The sequence below is a fragment of the Colossoma macropomum genome, unplaced genomic scaffold, assembly GCF_904425465.1.
Source record: "Colossoma macropomum unplaced genomic scaffold, Colossoma_macropomum, whole genome shotgun sequence".
Lineage (NCBI taxonomy): Eukaryota > Metazoa > Chordata > Actinopteri > Characiformes > Serrasalmidae > Colossoma > Colossoma macropomum.
In genome coordinates this window covers 34,575,447-34,598,023 of record NW_023494791.1, presented here as the reverse complement: position 1 = coordinate 34,598,023, position 22,577 = coordinate 34,575,447, and the positions used below count along the sequence as shown (strand labels likewise).

General features: G+C 38.5%; 1 protein-coding gene across 2 annotated transcripts in view; it reads right to left on the bottom strand.

Annotated features, from left to right (window-relative positions):
• nr3c2 (nuclear receptor subfamily 3, group C, member 2) overlaps positions 1 to 22,577 on the bottom strand; it is a 144,876-nt gene that overhangs the window by 95,955 nt on the left and 26,344 nt on the right. Inside the window, exon 1 of one of the 2 annotated variants that reach the window (XM_036574913.1) lies at positions 4,237 to 6,406. The exons of the other annotated variant lie outside the window; for it this stretch is intronic. Coding sequence (XP_036430806.1) covers positions 4,237 to 4,274 — 38 coding nt within the window. The 5' untranslated portion in view covers positions 4,275 to 6,406. Of the gene's footprint in view, positions 1 to 4,236; positions 6,407 to 22,577 lie in introns of those variants that run through there. 2 annotated transcript variants of the gene reach the window in all.

Sequence of the window (22,577 nt, the reverse complement as noted above, 5' to 3'; positions counted from 1 at the left end):
CTATCACCATCACTGTGAACAATTCTGACACTGTAAGTTTCTCCAGAGTGGAGCATTTCTACATTACAGAACGTTTCTACATAAAATCTTTTGATCATACTATGCAGACCAGTATTGCCCAATTTATTTTTTTGAATTTATCCAATCTGTGTTGCAACTATGAGGTAAATGACGTGAGTCAGGTAAGTGCACTCACGCTGTATTTGCATGCTGCTTCTACACCAAAACCAAAATGCCATAGCATAATTACACATGACTCACTAAAACAGCTAAACAGTCAGTCGCCTCTTACCTTCAACGTAACACTTTCTTTGATTCATGTTATTTAAATAGCCAACCGATTATCATTTATGAATTTTAAAAAACAGTCTGGCCCATGAAAGAGCAACTGATGTTATTTTTATAGCGACTTTGGCTAAGTGAAAGTACAGGGCATGTCCTCGTGAGTGTTTCATGTGTTCATTTAGCCCACACACTGTGAGCTTCGGACTGAAAAAATAAAAACGTTAATAAAAAGCAGCCAGAAAAATTTGGCTGTAAAGAAATCTGGATCAGAATCGGCCATGAAGATTTATGATCAGTGCATCCCTAAACAAAGTGATAACAAATGTGCTGCTTGATGCATTATTTTATTATAGTTTTGCAAGATTTTGGAATAAAATATCTATATTCTTAAATAGCTTCACAGTGGAGAGGTAGTGCATAAGGCATGTAGGGGGCATGTAGGGCATAAGGCAAAAAAGTCCCCAAAGAGACCTTATTTTTTGGATTTGCTACTATTTTACCATCATCAATCACTATTACCATTCCAAAAACAAAAGATTCTGATTACGTTCAACCATATTTCTATGCATATATGTATGTATTCTAACGTTATGTAGTGCTTTACATGCAAAAACCCACTTATCACCAAGATAAACAGTTCCAAAGAATATTCTTGGCTGTCTAAAACTTTTTCACAGTGCTGTCAGAGTGAAATCTCTAAGTTAAGGTATGTACAAATGGAGAAACATTCGTACAGCGAATACATTCATTTTGTCTACATTCTGTTTCTGCAGATTCAAGTCTATTTTTTCTGCTAACAATGTCAAAAATGCGGTAGACTGTCTTTCTGTAAAACAAGACCGGTCAGTTAACAGTGGCTGGGTTTACATGCAAAGATTTTTGCCAATCCAATTGAATACAATCGGATTACAGATTCAGACTGAGGTGTTTATATGCACACTCTATTCAACAACTTGATAGAAATTCTTCGTTCACATGCTCACTACAAGTAATCCGATGTAAAATGACGCGCATGCGTGGAGTAGCGCTTAGAGTAAACGTTACCATGACAGCGAACATCACGTGAGGTCCAGTCCGCGTGAGATGAGTTTCCAGTTGGCGCCCTTGTGTTTTTAATTGCTTTAAAATGATGTCAGACTCAGGAAAACGTGCTTCACATGTCCTTATTAAAGAAGGCCGAGAGGACGTACCACCGCCGTCTTTTAAAGATCAGAGCATCAACTTTGTCTCCTCTGCAGACCAGTTTCTGCTCCGCCATGTTGAACAGTATAAACTTTCGCCGTGACGCGACGCACATGCGCAGAACATACTTAGACGTTCCGATTGGAGTGTAATCGGATTCAGGCGTTTACATGGATATTATTCTTCTATTTAACGGATTATTTAGAGGTTTCCCCACCTCGTTCAATCGGATAGAAATTGTATTCCGAATGGCCTCAATCGGACTAGACTATTCCGATTGAGGTGTTTACGTGGACGTATTCTATTCCGATTGAGCTATTAGTCGGATTATTAACAGATTATCAGGCTGCATGTAAACGTGGCTAGTGTTAACTGTAACTACTAAGGGTTAAACCCTGGCATGCTTCATATAGAATGCATAGAGAACCAGCCTTTGCTTCTTAAATCTAATCTCTTGTCTCTAGCCTGTGAGCTTTGCCCATCGTGCATTTGAGAGCAGGAGAGTGGTAGAAGACGGCATACTGCTAGACTTTGGGCTGATTTCGCAGGCTAAACCTGAGGGGCTCCTGCAAAAGCGGCCTGCTTTCTGACAGCAGAGCAGTTGGCTTACAGGCTCCACTGCAGCTCTATTGTTCTAAATAAATAACTGGCTGGCTAGACGGCAGGGAGATAAAAATATTCCCCTGCTCTCATCTCGCAGTGGATATTCCGCACCAAAAACCTGTGCACGGCTTAAGGGCACTGTCACTCTTAAGGCCCATAAAACTTCACAGCACAACCTGCCGCTTCAAGTGAGAGATTAAATATCCCAGAACCTGTAACATGTGGCGGAATGTAAACATGTAAATTCGCAGCCTGCAGTGCTGTTGCGTCTTCCTTTCACTGACTTTCTTATGTGTTAGAAGTGAAATCTCACATGGTTCCAATCAGGAGATGAAAATTAGAAGAGCGAATAAAGCAGTGCTGCTCTTTTCCACTAAAGTAAGAAGTGCTTGAATAATGTTGTAAAAAAATCCTGTTATATAATAGTGTATAGTCTATAACACCAGGGCTAAGAGATAGTATAGAAGTCAATTGCTTCATTCCAAGCAGAAGTATTTTGCATTCCTATACTGTTTAGAACAGACTGAAGAAAAGACTTAATTCTGTTTCTTTTATATAGGCTTCATGTAGGCCTAATATAACAAAATAGTAGGTTCCAACATACAGCAATGAAACAGCCCATAATATTTTACTATAGGTTGTCATGATCAACTTCAATCTAAATGCAATGTTACACATTAATAGAGTTTGCAAATTCTCAGGTTAAAAATGTACAGATATGCTACCTGGCATGGTTCATAGCATCATGACAGGTCAAATAAGTTCATGTGAACTTGTACAGAAGAGCACAGTGGACATTCAGAGCTACTTGTAGGTGAAGAATCTAATGTCCAATCATAAAAACATGTTATATAAATCTGTAAAATGAACGAAATCATGCAAGACGTGTTGATCATCCAAAAAGTGGTGGGGTGGGGGGGGGGCTTTGGAGGTAAACCACAAATAATATTCAAGTGGCCTACACAAAATGAAAAAAATAATTTTATTAACCCCTTGCAAAGATTTCAAATGCATGTTTTTGTTCTGGAACAAGACCAAAATACTGTTTGTTTCCAGCTTTCATTCCGCAAACCAAATTTGAGCCCTGTGTAGCATATTACTGCAGTCATATCAAAACCTTTTATTTTTCAGTTTTGATTTTCTACTACCCCATTTAAAGCTGCACTATGCAAGTTCTGTGGATTTGGAGACCTCTCTGGTGGAAACGTGTAATTGCACGCAACATGCGGAAGAATATTTTGCAACGTTGGTTGCGCTTCAGACCCCTTCCTCAAGCAGATGTATGTGATGACTGCGGGCAAGAGAACTCAGTGAAAACTTGATAAAGGATGAGCATGGAAGCGAATGATCTACTACTGTCATCATATCTTCATCAGTGAGATCTAAACATCAAGCAGGACCTTCTTTTTGAGGCTGTGAGTGTGACATTAATATGTAAAGACGTATGACTTTAAAATGACTCTTTCAGGCTTTACAAGGTGACCTGCAGTTTTTTTTTCCTCCTGATTCAGTGATGTTACTTCTTTCAATTTTAACGAAATCCATTACACCATGCTGCTTAAAAAACACTTGTGTGAACACTCTATGATGAATGGACTAATATAAATGCTTCAGTTTGACTTGGAATAAAGCATTGTTACTTTAAAGGCAATTTCGGACCTAAAACTAGTACCTGTTGTCATGTTATGTAACACTCTGTAGCGCAGAACTGCTCCTTTCAGCTTCATCAGTTTGACAGAATTCAAAATTTTGTATCCTTTTCCTGTCCTTCAGTGATCCCTCACTGCAATACCCAGCATGCACTACACAAATACATCATACAACCACTGGTTTTCCTCCAATAAACACAGATGTGATATACAGCTTCCCAGCAATCAGCAAAAAAAGCCTGTCCAAGTCTCCGCCCCAAAGTGCTTACCGTTTTTCAGCCCCTCCCACTTTGAAGATGCATCATAGGAAGGTTGTCTTTCTAGTCTTCCTAGTTCCTAGCACTAGAGACTTCTGTGGCACCACTGTAGGAGGCTTTAACTCTTTAACTGTAATCCTGTCGCCCAGACACTTTCAAGACCTACTTACCTACTTGCATTATACTGATTCTGACAAAAGCTTCAATAAAGTGTTTTCTTTTTTTTTCCTCTAACTAGACCCCTTTTAAACAGAGCCCACCTTCCAAAGCTTGTTCCATTTAGCTGCTCCAATTCCATTTCATCCTCCTGGTTATTGTTTCCACCTCTGTTTCCTCTGCTGACCTGTGCTTTGCCCTCCAGCCCTGTGGCAGGCCGACGGCGGGGCTGCTACATGTTCGTCCTTTCGAAGTTGTTTCCTCGGTTCTAGCTGCTTTCATTAGCTTCCACCTCTCTCTCTCTCTTTCGCTCACTCTGAAATGTCCACTCTCCACCAGCGCTGCCCACTGCTGCAGGGTCAAAGGCTGCAGTCCATTGTCTGCCTGGCATTTAGAGCGTACGCTATGAGAATGTAAATGCATCGAACTGATGTCATGGCTATTTTCAGACAAATGTGACTGTTTCTCTGTGACGCTGAACGGGACATTTAAAGATGGCAGACCTATGCTGCCCATCAAAGGTTTGGGGACGCTTTGTCTTCTTTTGGCTGTTGGATCTAAATGAGTTTGTTAATGTTAAAGCAAGAAAAAATACCTAGAAAGATTTAATTAACATAAAGCAACTATCTGCTAATCTTTTGTGCATACTTGACTTTAACTTCACCACTGATAACAGCATATACTGAAACTCTTTTGGCTCTAAATGTGGTTTAAACACTTGATACGTTGATGAGTCCTGACTTCACAACAAAGGGATAACATGTGTGGACTGTCATTATACCACACTTTAACACAGTCACAAGTATTTACATGCATTGTACTGCTTTCCTCTTAATAGGTTCACTTAGTCTTTAATGTGTTAAAGGGGGAACTGCACCATTTTTTCAAATTTCTCTGCATAATAAAACCTTTTAAGGTGTGAACAAATTCATTCAGAGTGGTTTGCTGTGAAATTATCCATTCTATTGAGGAACTAGTTTGGTATTGTAGTAAAGCACCTATACATGAATAGATAGACAAATAAATATCTAGTAAAGCCTAACTATGGTAAAGGGGAAATTTACTGATTTTTCCACAAATTCTGCATAATTACATCTTAAATGTGTAAACAAAGTCATTCCATGTGGTTTAGTGTGAAATGCTTTGTGGCAGAGAAACTAACCAAGTCAGAATTGTTCACAGCGTAGGTGACATGTCGGAAATTTCTCTTAAACACATAAATAATAGTAAATAAAATGTTTTTTGATTCCTGGTTCCTAGCACCACCACTGTAAAGAAAAATCTGAGTCAGTAAGTTTCTCTACAATGAACCTCTTTAAGTTATTACTAACTGAGGAAGAAAACATGATGTTTAGCATTAAAAAACAGTCTGAATAGCTGGCAGTGTGCACCTGGATATAAAACAATAAGCCACTGACACCGTACTGTGTGTTTCACTGCAGTGAGCAGAGATTGCTCTGCTATTTCAGCTACTGCACCACAGTGTACTTAGTTGTAGTGCTTTGCTTCTTCTACCGTGCTAACAATTCAATTGCACAACCACCTGGAAATCAATAGGGCCACTTCAGCGAACACGAGTAGGTGAGCAGCAGCACTGTCCTTGAGTGCGGAGTTCACATCACAGTCCACAGCTCTGTGCATAACAGGGTTAAATTTGGATTTCCCCTAGCTCTATCTCTTTCTTTATCAGTGTCTATCTCTGACTTTTTCCCCTTTTTGCCCACATTCCTATACAGAGCTGTGTCGTGCTTGAACTCCTGTCTCTCTCAATGTTCCCTCTTCTAAGTCAAAGAGGTTCAAAGCAGCTTTAATGGCTGTACTGAGTATAGTATAGAAAATTATAGTACAGTTAAAGAACAGCATGCGCAAGTAATAGCTATAAACTTATCCATGCACTGTTCACAAGCACAGTGTTTTGTAGCAGCTGTTGCCAGGTTACAGAACATTTACAAAAATCCATTCAAAACAAATGAGAAATGATCTTAAACTGTAGCAAAATGAGCAATTCCTGCTACATAGCATTGAGTTTCCAGTTTAAATGCAACAATAGCAAGCTACACTATTTTGCTGTACCCTAGAAGGCAACCCTCAGGGTTTTCTAGGCTTTCGGAGAAGGCCTCATATTTTCTGAACAGTAACAAATTTTTAATTTATTTTTATTTAATAAAATCATCAAGCTTGATTTTAAGCTAGTTTTCAAGCAACTACATTTCAAGCTACTGTAGTAAGACTTTTACTTCATGAACTTTTGTTGCCAATGAAGAAACGTTGAGGCAAAAAAAGGAAAAAATACACATTTTAATGCATTTTTAACTAAAAATATGTACACTTCATTTTTTTTTTTTTCATATGGAAAGAGCTACCACAAAAATCTGGACCTCAGTGGCACTCTCGTGCGCACTCGCGAAACTGCTTCAGGCAGCACGGTGATAAATCAGCACGCAAAAAATGTCTATTAGCACCACCACAAAAGTTGCGCAAATCTGGTCCATAATTAGGAAGTTACAGTGAAATCAATCTGTCATGTCTTGATTTACAATAGCTGGGACCGAATTTGACAGAAAAAAGATCACTCCAGACCTCGTCGCTCACTGTGAATACGTGCGGTAGTCTAACCAGATTTCAGTCAGTTGCACATATTTTACCTTATAATTACCTCAGTTAATGCCATTTTTGCATGATAATACAATATGTACTGCCATTTTTGCATCACATTATTATACGTTTTCGATTCAAGACAACAGTACTTACTGGTAGTAAATGGCACAAGCCCTTTTCATAGAAGGCATATTAAACATAACATAAGCAAAAGTGCAAGACCTATATTACCTGTTGCACATGATGCATCTGGCCAACACGTGCTGTTACAGTCATCTCAGAACTAAACATGAATCTGATTTTTAAGGAAATTATGAAATATGTGTACAGTTGCAATTAGAAAATCTAAAGATAATTATTATCTTTTAGGAATAAGACTCTTTTATCCTCTGAAGCTAAAAAGAAATATGCGTGTACCTTTGTACTGCTTATGCACATTAGAAGCTGTTTATCACGATGCCTTAAGATTTATATTAATTGTCGGTCAATTACCCACCACTGTGTTCTTCATAAAAGAGCAGCTTTGTCCTCATTTACTAAACTTAAGCTGAGTCATTGGTATGTTTAATTTATAAATCTATACTTGGTTTATTACTGTCTTGTATGTATGCATGTAATTTAATATATCAAAAAGGAACCAGGAATTTTGGTCTGCACTCTCAAAATGTTTATCTTCTTAAGATTCCAACCGTGCATACTGAATTAGGAAAACAAGCTTTTAGTTATGCTGCACCATCCATCTGGAATTTGTTACAGAAAAACTTAAAACTTTAGGATCTTGTGTCTATGTAATAGTTTTAAAAACCTTTTTCAAATAGTGGAAGTGGGTAAAACTATTTGTCAATGTTTTAAATGACTTACTGGGCGTCGCTAAATACTAAATTTTCTTTTTTATGTTTGTAATGAGTTATTTGTCTTGTGGGAACAATTTGTTACATGTTGCTGCCTCTCTTGGCCAGGACCCTCCTGTAAAAGAGATTTTAAATCTCAGCGAGATTTTTCCTGGTTATATAAAAGGTAAATTAAATAAATTAATAAATAAAACAAATTACAAGTTCATTTACAGTCAGATCTTGTGCTTTTGTATATAACGTGTGGGCCTTATCTTCTGGCTAAAAGATTGTAGTCCTTTTCTAACATGGCTCAAGAGGAATCCACAAACATGTAGAGGTGAACTGTACAACCGAATAGAGATGGACTCTACAACCAAACAGAGGTGAATGCTACGACCGAATAGAGGTGGACTCTACAACCAAATAGAGGTGGACTTTATAACGGTTAGCTATTAAAAGCTGAGACAGTTGGGTGAGTCTTCACAAATGAGTTAGCATAGTTGAATTATTAGCATGGATATTTGATACTCTGCCCTGTTGTACTCGACTGAGAAACAAAGTGTTCCCAAACAGGAGATGAGTGTGGGTTCACATCGCTTCTTCCAGCTAAAGCTTGTTTTCTTTACTCGCCATTTCAAAGCTTGGCTAATTAACCATCCAAGGTACACAATGCTGAAGTAAGCTTCTTATTTGAATTCTCCTCAGGTGCTAGAGTATAACCTTGCACCATTTAAGGCAGAATATAAAATTTGGGTAAGAGGCTGGCAAATAATTTCAGATTCGTGCGAAGTAGGCTAACCTATTCAGTTTTTTCCAGTTCCAAGAGCTTCCCAGCAAGATTTTTTACGCTCACGGTTAAAAGATTTTAGGACTATTTTTAGGACTATAATTTATTGTGTTCAACAATTACAGAAACCACTCCAGTTCCATTCACAGTGCATATCATCTTGCAAGACCTGTATTAGAAAAAACAAAGATTAATATGCGTATCGTGACATCCCTATAACATACTATTAAAAATCCCTTACCCTTAAGGACACTAGCAGATATGAGCATTATTATAGGTGGTTATGACATTTACAGCTGAACTGAAGTCCCAGTTCGAAGGCTACATTCACATTACCGGCTGAAGTGGCACAAATCCGATTTTTTGCCTTCATGTGACACTGATCTGATGTTTTCAGAGCTCTGTGGACACACAAGTCTGATCTCTTCAAATCTGAACTGAGCCACTTTCATACGTAGTCCAAGATTAGATATGTATCCAATCTGTGGCCATGTGGAATTCATGCATTTTAATTTTTTTTTCCACTGCACGTGTGTCATCATTCAGCGTTAACAAGGCAGCAGCAATAAACCTGAAGTTAGAGCCAGTAAACGGTGGAAAAGCAGCACATCTGACCCTTTTTCACCTTCGTCTCGCTCTAATAATGAGCAGCTGAGAGCTGCTCAGAGTGAATTATCTTTGCAGCGAAGGCTTGTTTTGTGAGTTAGTTTGTTTGCTGTTCATGATGCATGTGATTCATTCACTTGACCTTATTATTAGGATGCGCGCACGCGGGTCGTTTCAGAAAGCAGGTTCGTTCACATTAGAAAGATCAGATCTGAGCAAAAGATCAGAATTGAGCAATGAGGCCAGTAATATGAACGTAGCCTAACAGTCACGGTTCGCCACAGATCATAGCTAACTGAAACTAAGTACATCATCAAGGAATGAATCACCATGCTAACGTTAGCTCTATTACAAACTTGATGTATCTTAACAGTACGGCCTTTCACAGACATACAAAAATAAATATGATTTGGATTTAATAACAGAACCTGAAAGTATGTATTTTTACAAACAAAACAGGCAAGTGTGCTAGAGTTTCTCTTTAGGGTTCGAGTACGGTAAGGCTCCAGAAATGTGATTTTGCCAGAATTTTGTTAGCTTGTCCAGCCTGGCAACAGTTGCTAGGGTGTAGGTCAATTACAGCATTAATATCAACAATACTAATAACAGAAATCATGACAATGACAGCAACGCAAAAACAATGATCTCATTCTCTCTCTGTTTTCCCCTCCTTCCTTCTTCCTGTCTTTCTCCTTGCATGCTAAGGAGTGCTGCTGCTGCAAACCTTAGCCAGGCTGGCTAAAGAAAGCCTAAGATGTGTAATTGGATTACAGCAGGGTAATCTGCAAACAGAATGAGTAAGAGGCAGATAGGAGATCAGTGAGGAATGCCTGGTTAAGGCCTGCTGCATGAGGCCTGCAGAAAAACACTGCGAAACTGAGACTAAATGTACTGGAACCAGCCAGCCCTTGTGATTTGCTTGCCTCATGCCGTTTTTGCATCAAAGTCACTCTGTCAGTAAATACGGGTCAATTTAATAAGACTTTACAGCAAACCATATTTTTTCCTCTTTAATTTTGTTAGCATGCAACACAATGGGGCTGCATCCACTGAAGGTGCGTGCTTTTGTTATGTAGCTGGAGTTTCCAATGCTGGACAAGTCCTAAGAAGCCTTCTCGACCAAATCTGCAGTTGCACATCTCAACTCCCCAAAGCTTGCTTTTATGATTCTCTACTCACTCCTCAGAGTTTAAACCAGTTTCAAGCCCTTAAACTGCTGGCTTATTGCTCAGTTGTAAACACTGAATGGCCTATACCCTACATTTTTTTGTATTTTATTTTTCTCCTATGGTCCTCTTGCAACATCAGTGTGGTTTTATGCACCTAAACTTTATTTTCCAACCTCTCTTTATCCTTTAAAACTAAACAGGCTGTCTTTGTTACTGTACCTTTAAGACTGATTTAAGATGAATGAACTCTGTCCTGATTGGCTGGCCTGTTTTGTGACTCAGAGCTGAAACACTCCATAGAACTTCAACATTAACTGCTTAAATGGCCAAAGTTTTATTACACACTTCTCTAACCTAAGAATAGCTCAATCAGTTTGTATTTAAGTCTTTGTAGTTACTGAATAATAAGTCTTAGTATGTAATAAGCCTGGGATTTTAAGAGATTAAGGGGTGGTTCTATACTGCTGAATAGGTGGATATATGTAAATGAGTTGGTTCTTGTGACATCACAGAAACAATGAGTTCAAAACAGGCTGTTTTTTCGACTTAGTTTCCATATATGGACAGTACAAACTGGGTAGTGAATGGCAGATTCTGAAATTTTAACAATGTTTACATAACACTTCAAACTCCTTCATTTTATAAGAGTGAAAGAAATTTAGTTTTCTATAACTTGGACCCTAACTTGATTACTTTTGAATATTTAACTTGATTAAATACTTAATTTAAAATATCATTTCCATGTGCCTCCCTGAAGTATCGACAGTGATACTGATGATGATGATGCATCTTAGTTCATCTTCTTCCAATAAAACATTCTGACACTTTTGAAATACTGTTCATTATTTATTATTGCTCCGTTAAGCCCATTTTTATTGTTTGGCCTTTTTTAACACCAATAAACATCAAAATAATCAATAAGTAACTCGATCGTGAATATAATTTACTGTGACAGTCCAGTATGTATGTAGTTATGAGGACTGAAGTGTATACCCTTAGAGTTTAAAAGGTTAATTTTCCTCAAGAAAGCATCCGAAGTGAGAAAAGGTGGGGCTAGAGAAACGGCAACAGCCTGGATCATCACGAAACACGATGAGGCGGCTGCTTATTTAATTTCTGAGACCTAATTGGATAATCAGGCTCAGAATGTTGTCACAGCGATCATTAAAAAGGTCAGCGTGCATGTCTAGTAGGTTTGTAGCTGAGCGGCCCTTTAATACAGACTGCTAGTGAACAGATGGACGCTGCCTGTAAGCTGCAATACTGCAAGTTGCTCACAATGCTCATGTTAAAGGAACACTCCTTTATGTCATGCAGTCAGTTACTGCAGAGAATAACTTCAACTTCACATTTCTCTGTACTTAGAAAGATCTACTGACTCAAAGCACACTTATAATAGAAGCCAGTGGGCAGGTGTTTCTGTACTTAAACGTATGTACTTTATACTCTATGTTTCACTTGAATAGCTCAATCAAACATTGTAATGTTCGCAACAATAAATAGAGTAAATAGCCCCCAGTTGCTATCATGACATTTTTTATTATGCTAATTAGCAACTATTTGGTTTTATTTCCTTGTTAGCAACATTAGCATGTTTGGAAGAGCTATTCATTTAAAGGGCCAATTATTGAAAAACTGAAATTTCTTCACTGTTTTAAGTTTGATGTAGACCTTTAGAATGCATTATTCACTCTCCAGTCCCATACAGTCTGTATATGGAAACTATGCTGCAGCCTGGATTGAATTCACGGTTTCTGTGATGTCACAAAACACATTTACATACGTCCACCTATGCAGCCTAAACAGTTTTTCAGAGTGCTTCAGCCTGGAAAGCACAATATACATATGTGTGTGTGTGTATGTATATATATATATATATATATATATATATATATATGTATAATATCTTAAAGGCACAGTGTGTTTAATGCTAAGGCAAGGACAGAAAATGGTCAAGTAAAAATAAATCATGGCTTTTTTTTGGTACATAAAATCACAAACATTATAGGTGGACCTCAGGAGAAATAAATACAATATAACAAAAAGAGTAGGATATGGGCCCTTTAAAGTAAAAAGTGCAAAGTTTAAAATAATTTAATAAGTTTCTTTATTCACAGCATAGTACAAATAGCACTATCAGCTCAAGCCACTTCTCTGTTTAATACATTGTGAAGTAAAAAAATAGCAATTGGAGCTGCCATATTTGTATTGGCTTTGATAAACTAAGCCAACCAAATACTGACTTCAGCCAATTTTTACAGCAGATAGCTTTTTTTTGCCTTGGTGAAATTGAAGTTTGATCTGTGTTCCTGGGTACAGGTGACCAGGAAACAATGAGATATAAAAAGAAGCACTATGTTGTTAGTTTCGGCCCGTCTAGACGTTGTTTTGCATGTTGTTTGTCACAAGTTTGTGTATTTACTCCAACGTGTTGCATTCCTCCAGGTTGGCTCATAGCTAATTACAAAGCTCATACCCTTGATAACAGATTAGAATCATACACATTTCAGTGCTGCGCGCCTAATCTAGGCTTAATCTCCTCAAGCGCAGTAATCTAGACAAACATTGCGAGAAACTCAAGACCTTTCATGTGACGGGGTTCACACATACGTCCGAAGTAACCCACTTATGGCTGTTTGAATTTAGACCAGGAGGAAATAAGACATGACTTATTTGAGTTGCAGAAAAAGCAAGAGATTGTACAGTCTCTCCCAACTCCAGCTATGTGGAGTTTCTAGGTCAAGTGAATAAACATTGGCACCGCTGAGCGTACCTTCACACACAAGCCGAGAGAGAGATAGATAGAGAGAAAAGGAGAGAGTGCGAAAGCGAGAAGAAACTTTAACTTCCACAAAGTTGTCGAAGAACCTGTTTCATGGAAGGAAAAAAAAAAAAGGTGGAGAAAAGCGAGTCTCATGTGAAGCGCAGAGAGCGGAGCTAAGAAAAAGCGTCGAAAGTGCTGACTTCGGAGATAAAAATGACACTTTGTAATTGACACGTCAACACGTTCTCTGACAAAGAACCGCAATGTCATCCCTCTATTCTTGGTCCACTTCCCCCCCCCCTCAATATCTCCTTTATCCTTCCTCCATTCAAAGTCCTTCATAACAGCCCTTACAGATTTGAGGGCTTAAATGTCAGTCTCATCAGATCAATGTCATTCGCATTAAGCACCCCAAGTACAACATAAATACGAATGTAGGCCAACGAGTGGGCCTCATTTAATCCCATTAGCTGGAATGAATTCAGTCTCAAGGAATTTCAGCTGGGATTTCTTTTTTTTCCTCTCCCTCTCACCAATAATGTTTTATACATGTGTAACTAACAATCAGTCCCCCCAGGCGAGCGGCATGCAGGAGCTATTTGTGTGGGCTCAGTGCGTCTGGAGTCTTGCCCAGTAGTGTGTATATTGTGAAACAGCGAACGTTTTCTGTTCTGTCGAGGCATGTAAGGGTGCGCAGGTGGACGCTCGCAAAACAGCCCCTCTTTGTCTGATCTGTGTTACGTTTTTCCCGCATCCAACTTAGATACGTTATCTCCACGATGTGATGAGGATCAATGGTTTTAATTTCACCTACACCTTCAGATGCTCAGGCGGTCACTTTCAGGTGATACTGACAGTGTACATGCTCTTAAAGAAAAGCCTTTGGCTGGCGGAGAAATCTTCATATTACATGGAGGTCCTTTAAACCTGTTCTTCACACTCTCATATCTCATTTACAAAAATGGAAACGTTCTTTAAAAAACCAAAAGTGGTTCTATGACTTCGCTCCAAAGAACCATTAATTTTTTAAATTAAAGCGCAGTGCCAGTTAGACACACCTACTCAGATATTCCCCTTATATTCCATAATATTTTAACAACATTCTTTTGTTCTTGCACTCTGATTGGCTGCTTGTATTTTCTCTCTTCCCTCTCCCTCCTTTTGAGTCCTATGCTCTGATTGGCTGCCGGTATTATCTTTCCTGCACTCTCATTGGCTAGTGGGCACTTTCCTTTCTATGGTGGTTGGTATAGTGTAGTGGGTAACACCTCTGCCTTCTACACTGTAGACTGGGCTTCAAACCCCACCTTGGTAAACACCCTACACTATACCAATAAGAGTCCTTGGGCAAGACTCCTAACACCACCTTCGCCTACCTGTGTAAAAATGATCTAACTGTAAGTCGCTCTGGATAAGAGCGTCTGCCAAATGCCGTAAATGTCCTGTTGTAGTCTTTTAAGCCAACAGTACTTTCTGTGCTACATTCTGATGGGCTAGTATTATCTTCTCATTCATTGTGATTGGCTAATATTATTTTCTGGCTTTTGGCTCAGATTGGTCTACAGTAACATCGCTCCTGGTTGGCTAGTGGTATTTCTCTCTTGCTCTCAGATAGGCTACTAATATTTCCCCTCTGGCATGTTTTCCACCTTTCAAAATAATAGCAAAGACATCAAAACTATAAAATTTCACATATGGAATTATGAAATCTCCTTGAACGCTGAAAATGCTTGTTGAGGGGGGGCCAAAAAAGGAACATATATATATATATATATTATATATAATATATATATTATATATATATATATATAATTCAACCAAGTATGTTCAAAAAGTAACCCTAACCCTAACCCATGAGGCTGTATCTCATCTGTATCTCCAACTCTCCAGAAATGCTAATCATTTGTGAAAATGTGTCCTTTGTTAATGACTGGAAAGGTCTGGCAGGACTTAGATTCTGCTAATGAAGAGAAATAAGTGCAAAGCATCATGTCACTGGTCATTAGACAGTCGTAGCAGTAGCAGAAGGGCCACAGACCTTGACCTTACCTACATCCACCAGTCCATTACACTATAAGCAAAATAAACACAGCCGCAATTACAATGTTTCACTTCATTTATTACTACTACCACTGGTTCGGGAGCATTAGCAATACATATTTTTATTTTTTAAAAAGCTCATAAACAGTCATTTTCAGAGTTACAAGTGATTGCATGCTCATTTGGCATTGGTGGACATCCCATTAAAATAACTGACACGGAGAAAATGACCAGTTCTATAAGCGTATCTCGGTGTACAATTTCGAGAATGGAACATTTGCGTGAGATGTAATCTTGTTAGTGCAGGTTTAATGAACTGAGAACCCAGATGGCATCTAAAGAGAAATGAATATGGTCTGATTTGCGCACATAAGGCATAGATAGCTGGACATACTTCTCATTTCCTGTCTAAACCGTCTTATTGAGTCTATAAATAGACATGAAGGATCAGTCTTCGGCAGAGCGAGGTCAGATAGAGATGCCTCAATCCGCACCACTGAAGGCTGCTTTTCCGGCTTCTCCTCCAAAGCCTGTGTTTACATTGCAGCCCACATTTATATTAAGGCAGATAAGAAAGTCAGGCTTGTCGGCAGATCTTCCTCTTTTCTGACATGTGACATGCTATTCATTCTCTCCCTATCTTTCTCTCTCTCACGCAGTTTCTCCCTCTGTCTCTCACTCTGCTTCTTTCTCCCCCTCCTTCTCTTTGTCTTTTTTCTTTCTTTTTCTGTTTCTTTTTTCTCTTTTTCTCCATTATCTCTTTTTCATTCTCTTTGTTTCTCTCTCTCTCTCTCCTTCCCCCTTCTCTCTCTCCCTCCCTCTTGTAGTGCTCTCTCTCTCTCCCTCATTCCCTCTCTCTGTATCTCTTTCTCCCCTCTCTTGCTTTCTTTTTCTTCTCTTTCTCTCTCTTCCCTCCCTCTTTTACTGCTCTTTCTCTCTGGTTCTCTTTCTTCCATCACTCACATTCTCTCCCATCTCTCTCTCCCTCTATTTTCCCATCTCTCTGTCCCTCTCTCTTTTCCTCCCTCTTCTACTGCTCTCTCTTATATATGTTGTGCACTCTCTCCCCACTCGCTTTCTACTATATATATTGCTCTCTACCCCTTTCCTTCTCTCTCTTTCACACCTTTCTCTCTTTGCCACTCTCTCTCTCTTTTTCTCTCTCTTTCTCCCTCCCTCTCTCTCTCCCTCCCTCCCTCCCTCCCCCCCCCTCTCTCTCTCCCTCTCTCTCTTCCTCATCAGCCCCACAGCATACAGTAAACTACTGTTTGGACTGTAAAACAGCACATAAATGAATTTAAATCACATGATGAAAAAAAAACAGATTAGACACAGATGTAGGTTAAATCAGTGCTGGAAGGGGGCTGCTATAAATCATATATTCACTTATTTCAAAGCTCCAGAACAGCTGCATTAGTCCTCTGGTTTCTGTCAGCTACCAAAGGTTAAAGTCAAACACTCGTAAATCAGCGTTTTCTCCGTTAATTTTAAGGTCATCCTGAGAAATAACTAGGGAATTTTCTTTGGGTTAGCAAAAAAGAGTCCATGTCCTGCACCTACGTCAGAACAAATTACTGACTGCCCTTGTTATATCAGGCATAAGATGTCCACACAGGGCTGATGGCAAGAGTCATAATCACCATTATTGTGGTCAATATTGAGATCACAATTTATCACGATTACTCGCTGACTTTGGGAAAAAACTTTTTAACAGCAGATTTCCTTGAACTTCAACTATAATTCAACTGAAAAACAAATAAAAAATTTTAAATTAATTACTTGCGAAACAGAATGCAGCACAATGATCATTTGATCTCGATGACTTGTTTTCATAATCGTTGGAAGCCAAAATCATCACTGAAAAAATAAAATTTGTTTAATCGCCCAGTCCTATGTCTATATCATTTATGGAGTACACCTAGTACTACTAATAAAGCACATTCAGTCCACAGTATGCCTTGTATTCATGTATACATATTGATAGTCTAATGTATATACGACAGATATCTATGTATTTTAAGCTTTATTATTTATTATATTCTTATTTTCAGCAATAAGCATCACACAGGGAGTTCCACTGTATTTGAACACATACAAAAAAGGTATTCTATTCTATTCTATTCTATTCAAGCCAATACACACACTTCATCAATACTGTACTACTACTACCACCACACATTATTCCTTATTAATAAATAAATAAATTAAGCAGCAATATCACTATCCTTTACCACACTCTTATTATTAAACGTAAGGTACTGTGCAAAACTGATGGGCTATATGAGAAAATCGGGCAGTAGGTAAAAAAAAACAACAACAGATGCAAAATACAATACAATAAATACAAATGAACAAATAAACTAGCTTAACCATTTCCAAAGCTCTCCTTAAAGAAATCCAGTATTTACAGTTACCATCCATATACTACATTATCTAATCAATCACTCATTAAACTAAGTGAGTTGCTGCTGATGGAATTTAACCAGTGTATGTAACGAGTGCACCGAGAAGTCAGGGGCTGAACCTGTGTCCTTCTTACTGTATTCTTCTAACAAACACATCAATAACTTGTACCGCTAAGTTAAAAAGTTTAAAACAAGTTGCTCTGCTGTCTAATACTTTTGCACACTACTATATGTCCACAAATCTTTACTATATGTCTAACAGAGAAACAAGTCAAAATGGAAGGATTTGAAAAGCAGACCTGTGATACCCGCTGCATGTATAATGCTGCATATGAGGCATAATAGCTTAATGACAATGTATTCATATTCATTTATTCTCTGCCTCAATAGGAGTGATATGAATACAGATGGTATAATAATCACACAGAGGGAAACCCTCTCAAACCTCCTTGTCCCTGCAATCACCACAAACCTTCCTCACCATTTTGTTGTTTTTAAAAATTTTTTATTATTTTTTTTTAACATTTGGACATTGAGTGTCCCCCTTAAGCCCTCTGGGCTCTTTTTGGCTGAGGCAGCAAAAACGTCTGCTCCAAACACCTTGACATTTTCAGATAATTAGGTTAAAATAGTGAGAAGTCAAAATGCTTCTCTCCTTCTCAACACTCACTGTTGTGCAGACAGGATGTTTTGTCAGCTATGGCCGCAACAAAATGAGTGTGCATCATCTGTAACAACAGCTTAACTGTCATACAATCAGCCTAGCTGCTAGCATCCCCTACCCAGGCTGACTAGGGTAGAGGATGCACCGCCTCTCACACTGTGTTCATGTGTCTACTGGACAAAAGCTGTAAGATAATAAGGGGTCAGATGGCAATAATAAGTGTTATTCGCTTTTTAAAACGAAGGACAACTGCACACAAAAGTGTGCTTTCATAGCAACCACTGAGAGACTGGACAGGCTGTACAAAAGGCAAAAACTCCACTCAACCTAACGAGAAACTGGAGCTAGTGTTTAATTTTACTGTTCATGAGTGTCTTTTAATATTTTATGAAGATAACTATACTCTATATCACTAACAAAGCACATTCAGACCACAGTATGCAATGCATTCATATATATATATATATATATATATATATATATATACATATGTATATATATATATATATACACACACACACACACACAAGTGTGACTACACTGGAGTGCATGTCAACAGGACTATGTACTTTATACAATTCATGTAAACGCCATGGTCTAGTTCCTTAAACCAAAAATTGCCAGGCTACTGGGTTCATGTTTACACAGTCAATGATAAATATGTCACCATGTTAATGTTTGATTACACAGCAACAAAGTTAAAAAAAAAAACACACCCATTCAATCCTTACAGTGTGACCGTCCATAGCAACTACATAAACTGTATAGCAACAATAAGCTGACCGCATACAAAGTTATTATACCACTATACCAAATCATATACCATTAAACAATCTATTTTACTATGTGGAATTAAAAATAGTACTCTGTTCCAACTTGAATAACTAAATATCGTGATATGTACTGTTCAAGAATTGTGATGTTATATTTTTGCTGTATCATTCAACCTTGGTGCCAGTGTCTCTCCAGTGGACGTGAGCTGTAATAAGATGATTAGAAGGCGGATGGCTGTAATAAATGCCTCTCATTTTTTTCAAAACTAAAGGCCAATTGCCTTAATGGTCGGCCCACCAGTGTCGCATGGCCGATTCAATTCTGTTCCAGCGCAGCCACTCCGCTCCACCCAGCAATTAATCAAACCTGTCTGCCGAACACACCAGAACCAAGTGCTGAAACGCAGCCTGACCTTCACTCAGCCGGAAGGCTTCCGAACTCCGCCGCAGGTAGATGACTTTGCCGAGCAAGCAGAAGGAGAAAGAGCTCTGATACGGCAGAGTAACCTGAGTGCACTTTTTATTTCTGTTTGTTGGTTTTATTGATGCTCCAGTATTTCGCCAGCATTCTCCTCAAGACATTAGCCATGACTCAACTAATGCATGTTAATATTCAGAAAATAAACCAGACTGAACCAAAGGAAATCATCGAATCACTTTTCAGCTCATCATGTGTATTCTGGATAAAGCAATACAAAAGAAGCTGCAAGAAGAGATTAACTCCCAAAAGTCATTTTGTTGTGCATTTGATTAAGATATTTATATTAGTAGCTACGTAATTACTTAATAATTACATAATGAATTACATTTATATTCAAATTACATTCTGAATTGACAGGTTTGAGACTGCAGTTCTGACTTTTTCTGTTTGCTTAAATGTCAAAAAACAAGAATAAGTTAACAAAAAGTTTGGGAAGCACTGATGTGGGAATTGAGGGCCAATGCCATCCCGCAATCTCCAATATTTTTCATATGGTGTTACTGACATTGATATATAAACGTTTATAAAATGTAGAAATTGGAACTACATCTACCTGGATTAGCAGCTCTTCAAACGTCATTTAACATCAGTTTGATGGTCAAATTTTAACATCTGTCCTATGCTGATTGGTTTCTTAAAGCAAGAATCTACCAATAAGAATCAAGCAAGAATACCAATAAGAATCTGATATCATCATCCCTAACAAAAATATAAAAGATGTATTTTCTTTTCACAAAACAAGACCATATGAACAACACTAACTTTTCATCAAATTCAAAATGTAAAATATCTCCTCTTCTAATTACAAACATTAACACAGTACCAACTCAAAGTTTCAACAGAATTTCTCCTCTTGTTTCAATGAGGTATGCGTGAGAAATAATTCATCAAAATATTAGAAGAATTTTTGAGGCATATGGGCCATGGGGGACCTGGGAGTGTTAATAAAAACAAATAACCAGCTGCACTATATGTCTAAATCCAAACCGCTGTCAGTGGGGGTGAAAGCTGACCCCGTAGGAGTCTGAGTGAAACTCTGTCTGCTGCCTGACTCAGCACTAACACACTTTTATGCCGCCGGAAAACAATTACGCTGAAAGAGTTAACGTGCTGACGAGGGCCATGGCCCAAACACCCCACTAACTGCAGCCACTATTAAGTCTCGAGTGCAGCGCAAAGCACCTCGGAGAGGTTTTAAGGGCTCTCAGGGGATTGTCGCCCTCCGGAGCGATTCCGCCACGGCCTGCTTTCTTCGACACGGCCGAGTCTCAAGAGGAACAGGAAAGTAAGGGAGGATCTTTGGCCCTGGGGCCAAAAAACGACTCTCAAAACACAACCAGTGACTCAGCATTTCCTTAGCCATCACAGCGCTATTGGCTGGGGCAATTTTCTGACATGTGGAGATATCCTCCGTACCTGAATGCTGCCTTTTAGGTGCTTGTTTTTGAGTCAGCCTCATATAACCTCCCGGTGCGCTGTTTTCTCCAGGGTCATCCACTAGCATGCTTCTTAAAGTCATTAACCTTTAGAACTCACAGCTGCACTGAAAAAACTGCACCGTATTAAGTCGAGGGGCCCGTATCCCACATTTATCTTGCATTCTATTTTTCTACTTATGAGGTGTTCAGCCATTTTCAAGCATCTCTTTATTTTTCACAATGAAATAGGCTGCTTGTGTCACTGTGCCTTTAAAATTGATATATGTAAATGAGCTCTGTTCTGATTGACTGCCCTCTATTATGCCTCATTCAAAAACAGCAGTTCGGGCAGAAACACTCCTTATGACTTCAGCGTCAATGGGCAGAGCTAAACTGTTGTACACCGAATAGGTAGATATGAAAATAAGTAACACAAAACAGGCTGTTTCTGCAGCTCAGTCTCCATATATGGGCTGTATGGAGCGGGAAGTGAACAGTACGGTTTTGAAACTGTAACAGAGTTCATGTACTACAAATAAAGTCTTTTATTTTAATAAAGCAGGGTTTGGTATTACATGATATGGGCTCTTTAAAATGCAAAATATATATGCATTAACACATAAAATATAGCAACATAATTCTGTCATCCAGTTTACTTAAGCAATAACCATGTTGATTTGGGTTATATATTTTATTCATGTGTTAATGAAACACACATTTAAAAGAAGCACATTCAATACATCAGTACCAGTAATAACAAAAGCATGTTGCTATGTTATATTTTTCTCACTCATAGCTCATTTAAACAAACTCAAATTCTGAGGAATGCAGATTCTAAACTTAATTTAATCAATACCAGGGATGTATTCGAATGCTCAGTTAACCATTCCAGGTGCCAGTTTTCAAATATAAATTATTATTTGTGTACTCTTTATGCTGCATTATAGTAAACAGAGAAAATAAATATTAAGTTAACATTTTAGTGAAATGGCAATATGATATTATGCTTTGCTACTACAAAACGTAAGTGCCTTAACGTGAGTGCTTTGCCAAGGACACATTGTTGAGGATGGAATTGAGAAGTCAGAGCATAGCATTCTTGTTAATTAAGCTAGCTACTGTAGCTGATGCTTGCTGCATCTAAAAAATGAACCGATGTTTCTTTGTTCTCAATGTTACCTCGATAAACTAACATCATCCACTGAAAACTGAGAAGAAAAGACCTGCACAGAGCATCAGCGGCGTACCAGTTAGCTCTAGTGTTAGCTCATTAGCTAAGTGAAAGTGAAAATGTGCTTTTAATTTTAATGTGTGCTCCTAAATTGCTGTGCAGCTGAATGCTTTAGCTTCCTAACACCAGTGCTATCACCTAAAAAGTCTACAGCCCTACAATAATTTCAGCCAGGTCCAATCATCTCTTACATTTCTGCTATGCGTTTCTCATCTTTTGACATCAAAATAAAGAGAAAAAAGTTCACATGTAAATCAAATGCAGAGGCAATTCATTATGTAACAATCTAATTATGTAATCACATTTTAAAATGTATTTAATTCAAGCTGAAATAACAACTCTACACTTCTAAGGGTTAAAACCAACAGCCCCAGGTGTAAAGATGGCAGCTGTTGGCTTACCTCATCTGCCCCATGCTAAGGGAGGAAGCAGACACCCTTTTTTTCCCCTCTTCTACTCTTCCACAACTCATTTTCAGCAGCACGTGCTCGTGGGAATAGCAGTCGAATACATGCTGTAAAGAAAACGAAAGCCCTGTCCTCCTCATTTCCCCTCGGCTCGCGGGTTCCTGTTCTCTCGCTCTCGCTGACCGCTCTCAGCGTGTTGGATCATGGAGAGTCGCTGGTGTGATCTCCGGGGGAAACACCTCTCATTCACACAATGCTTTTTTTCCCTT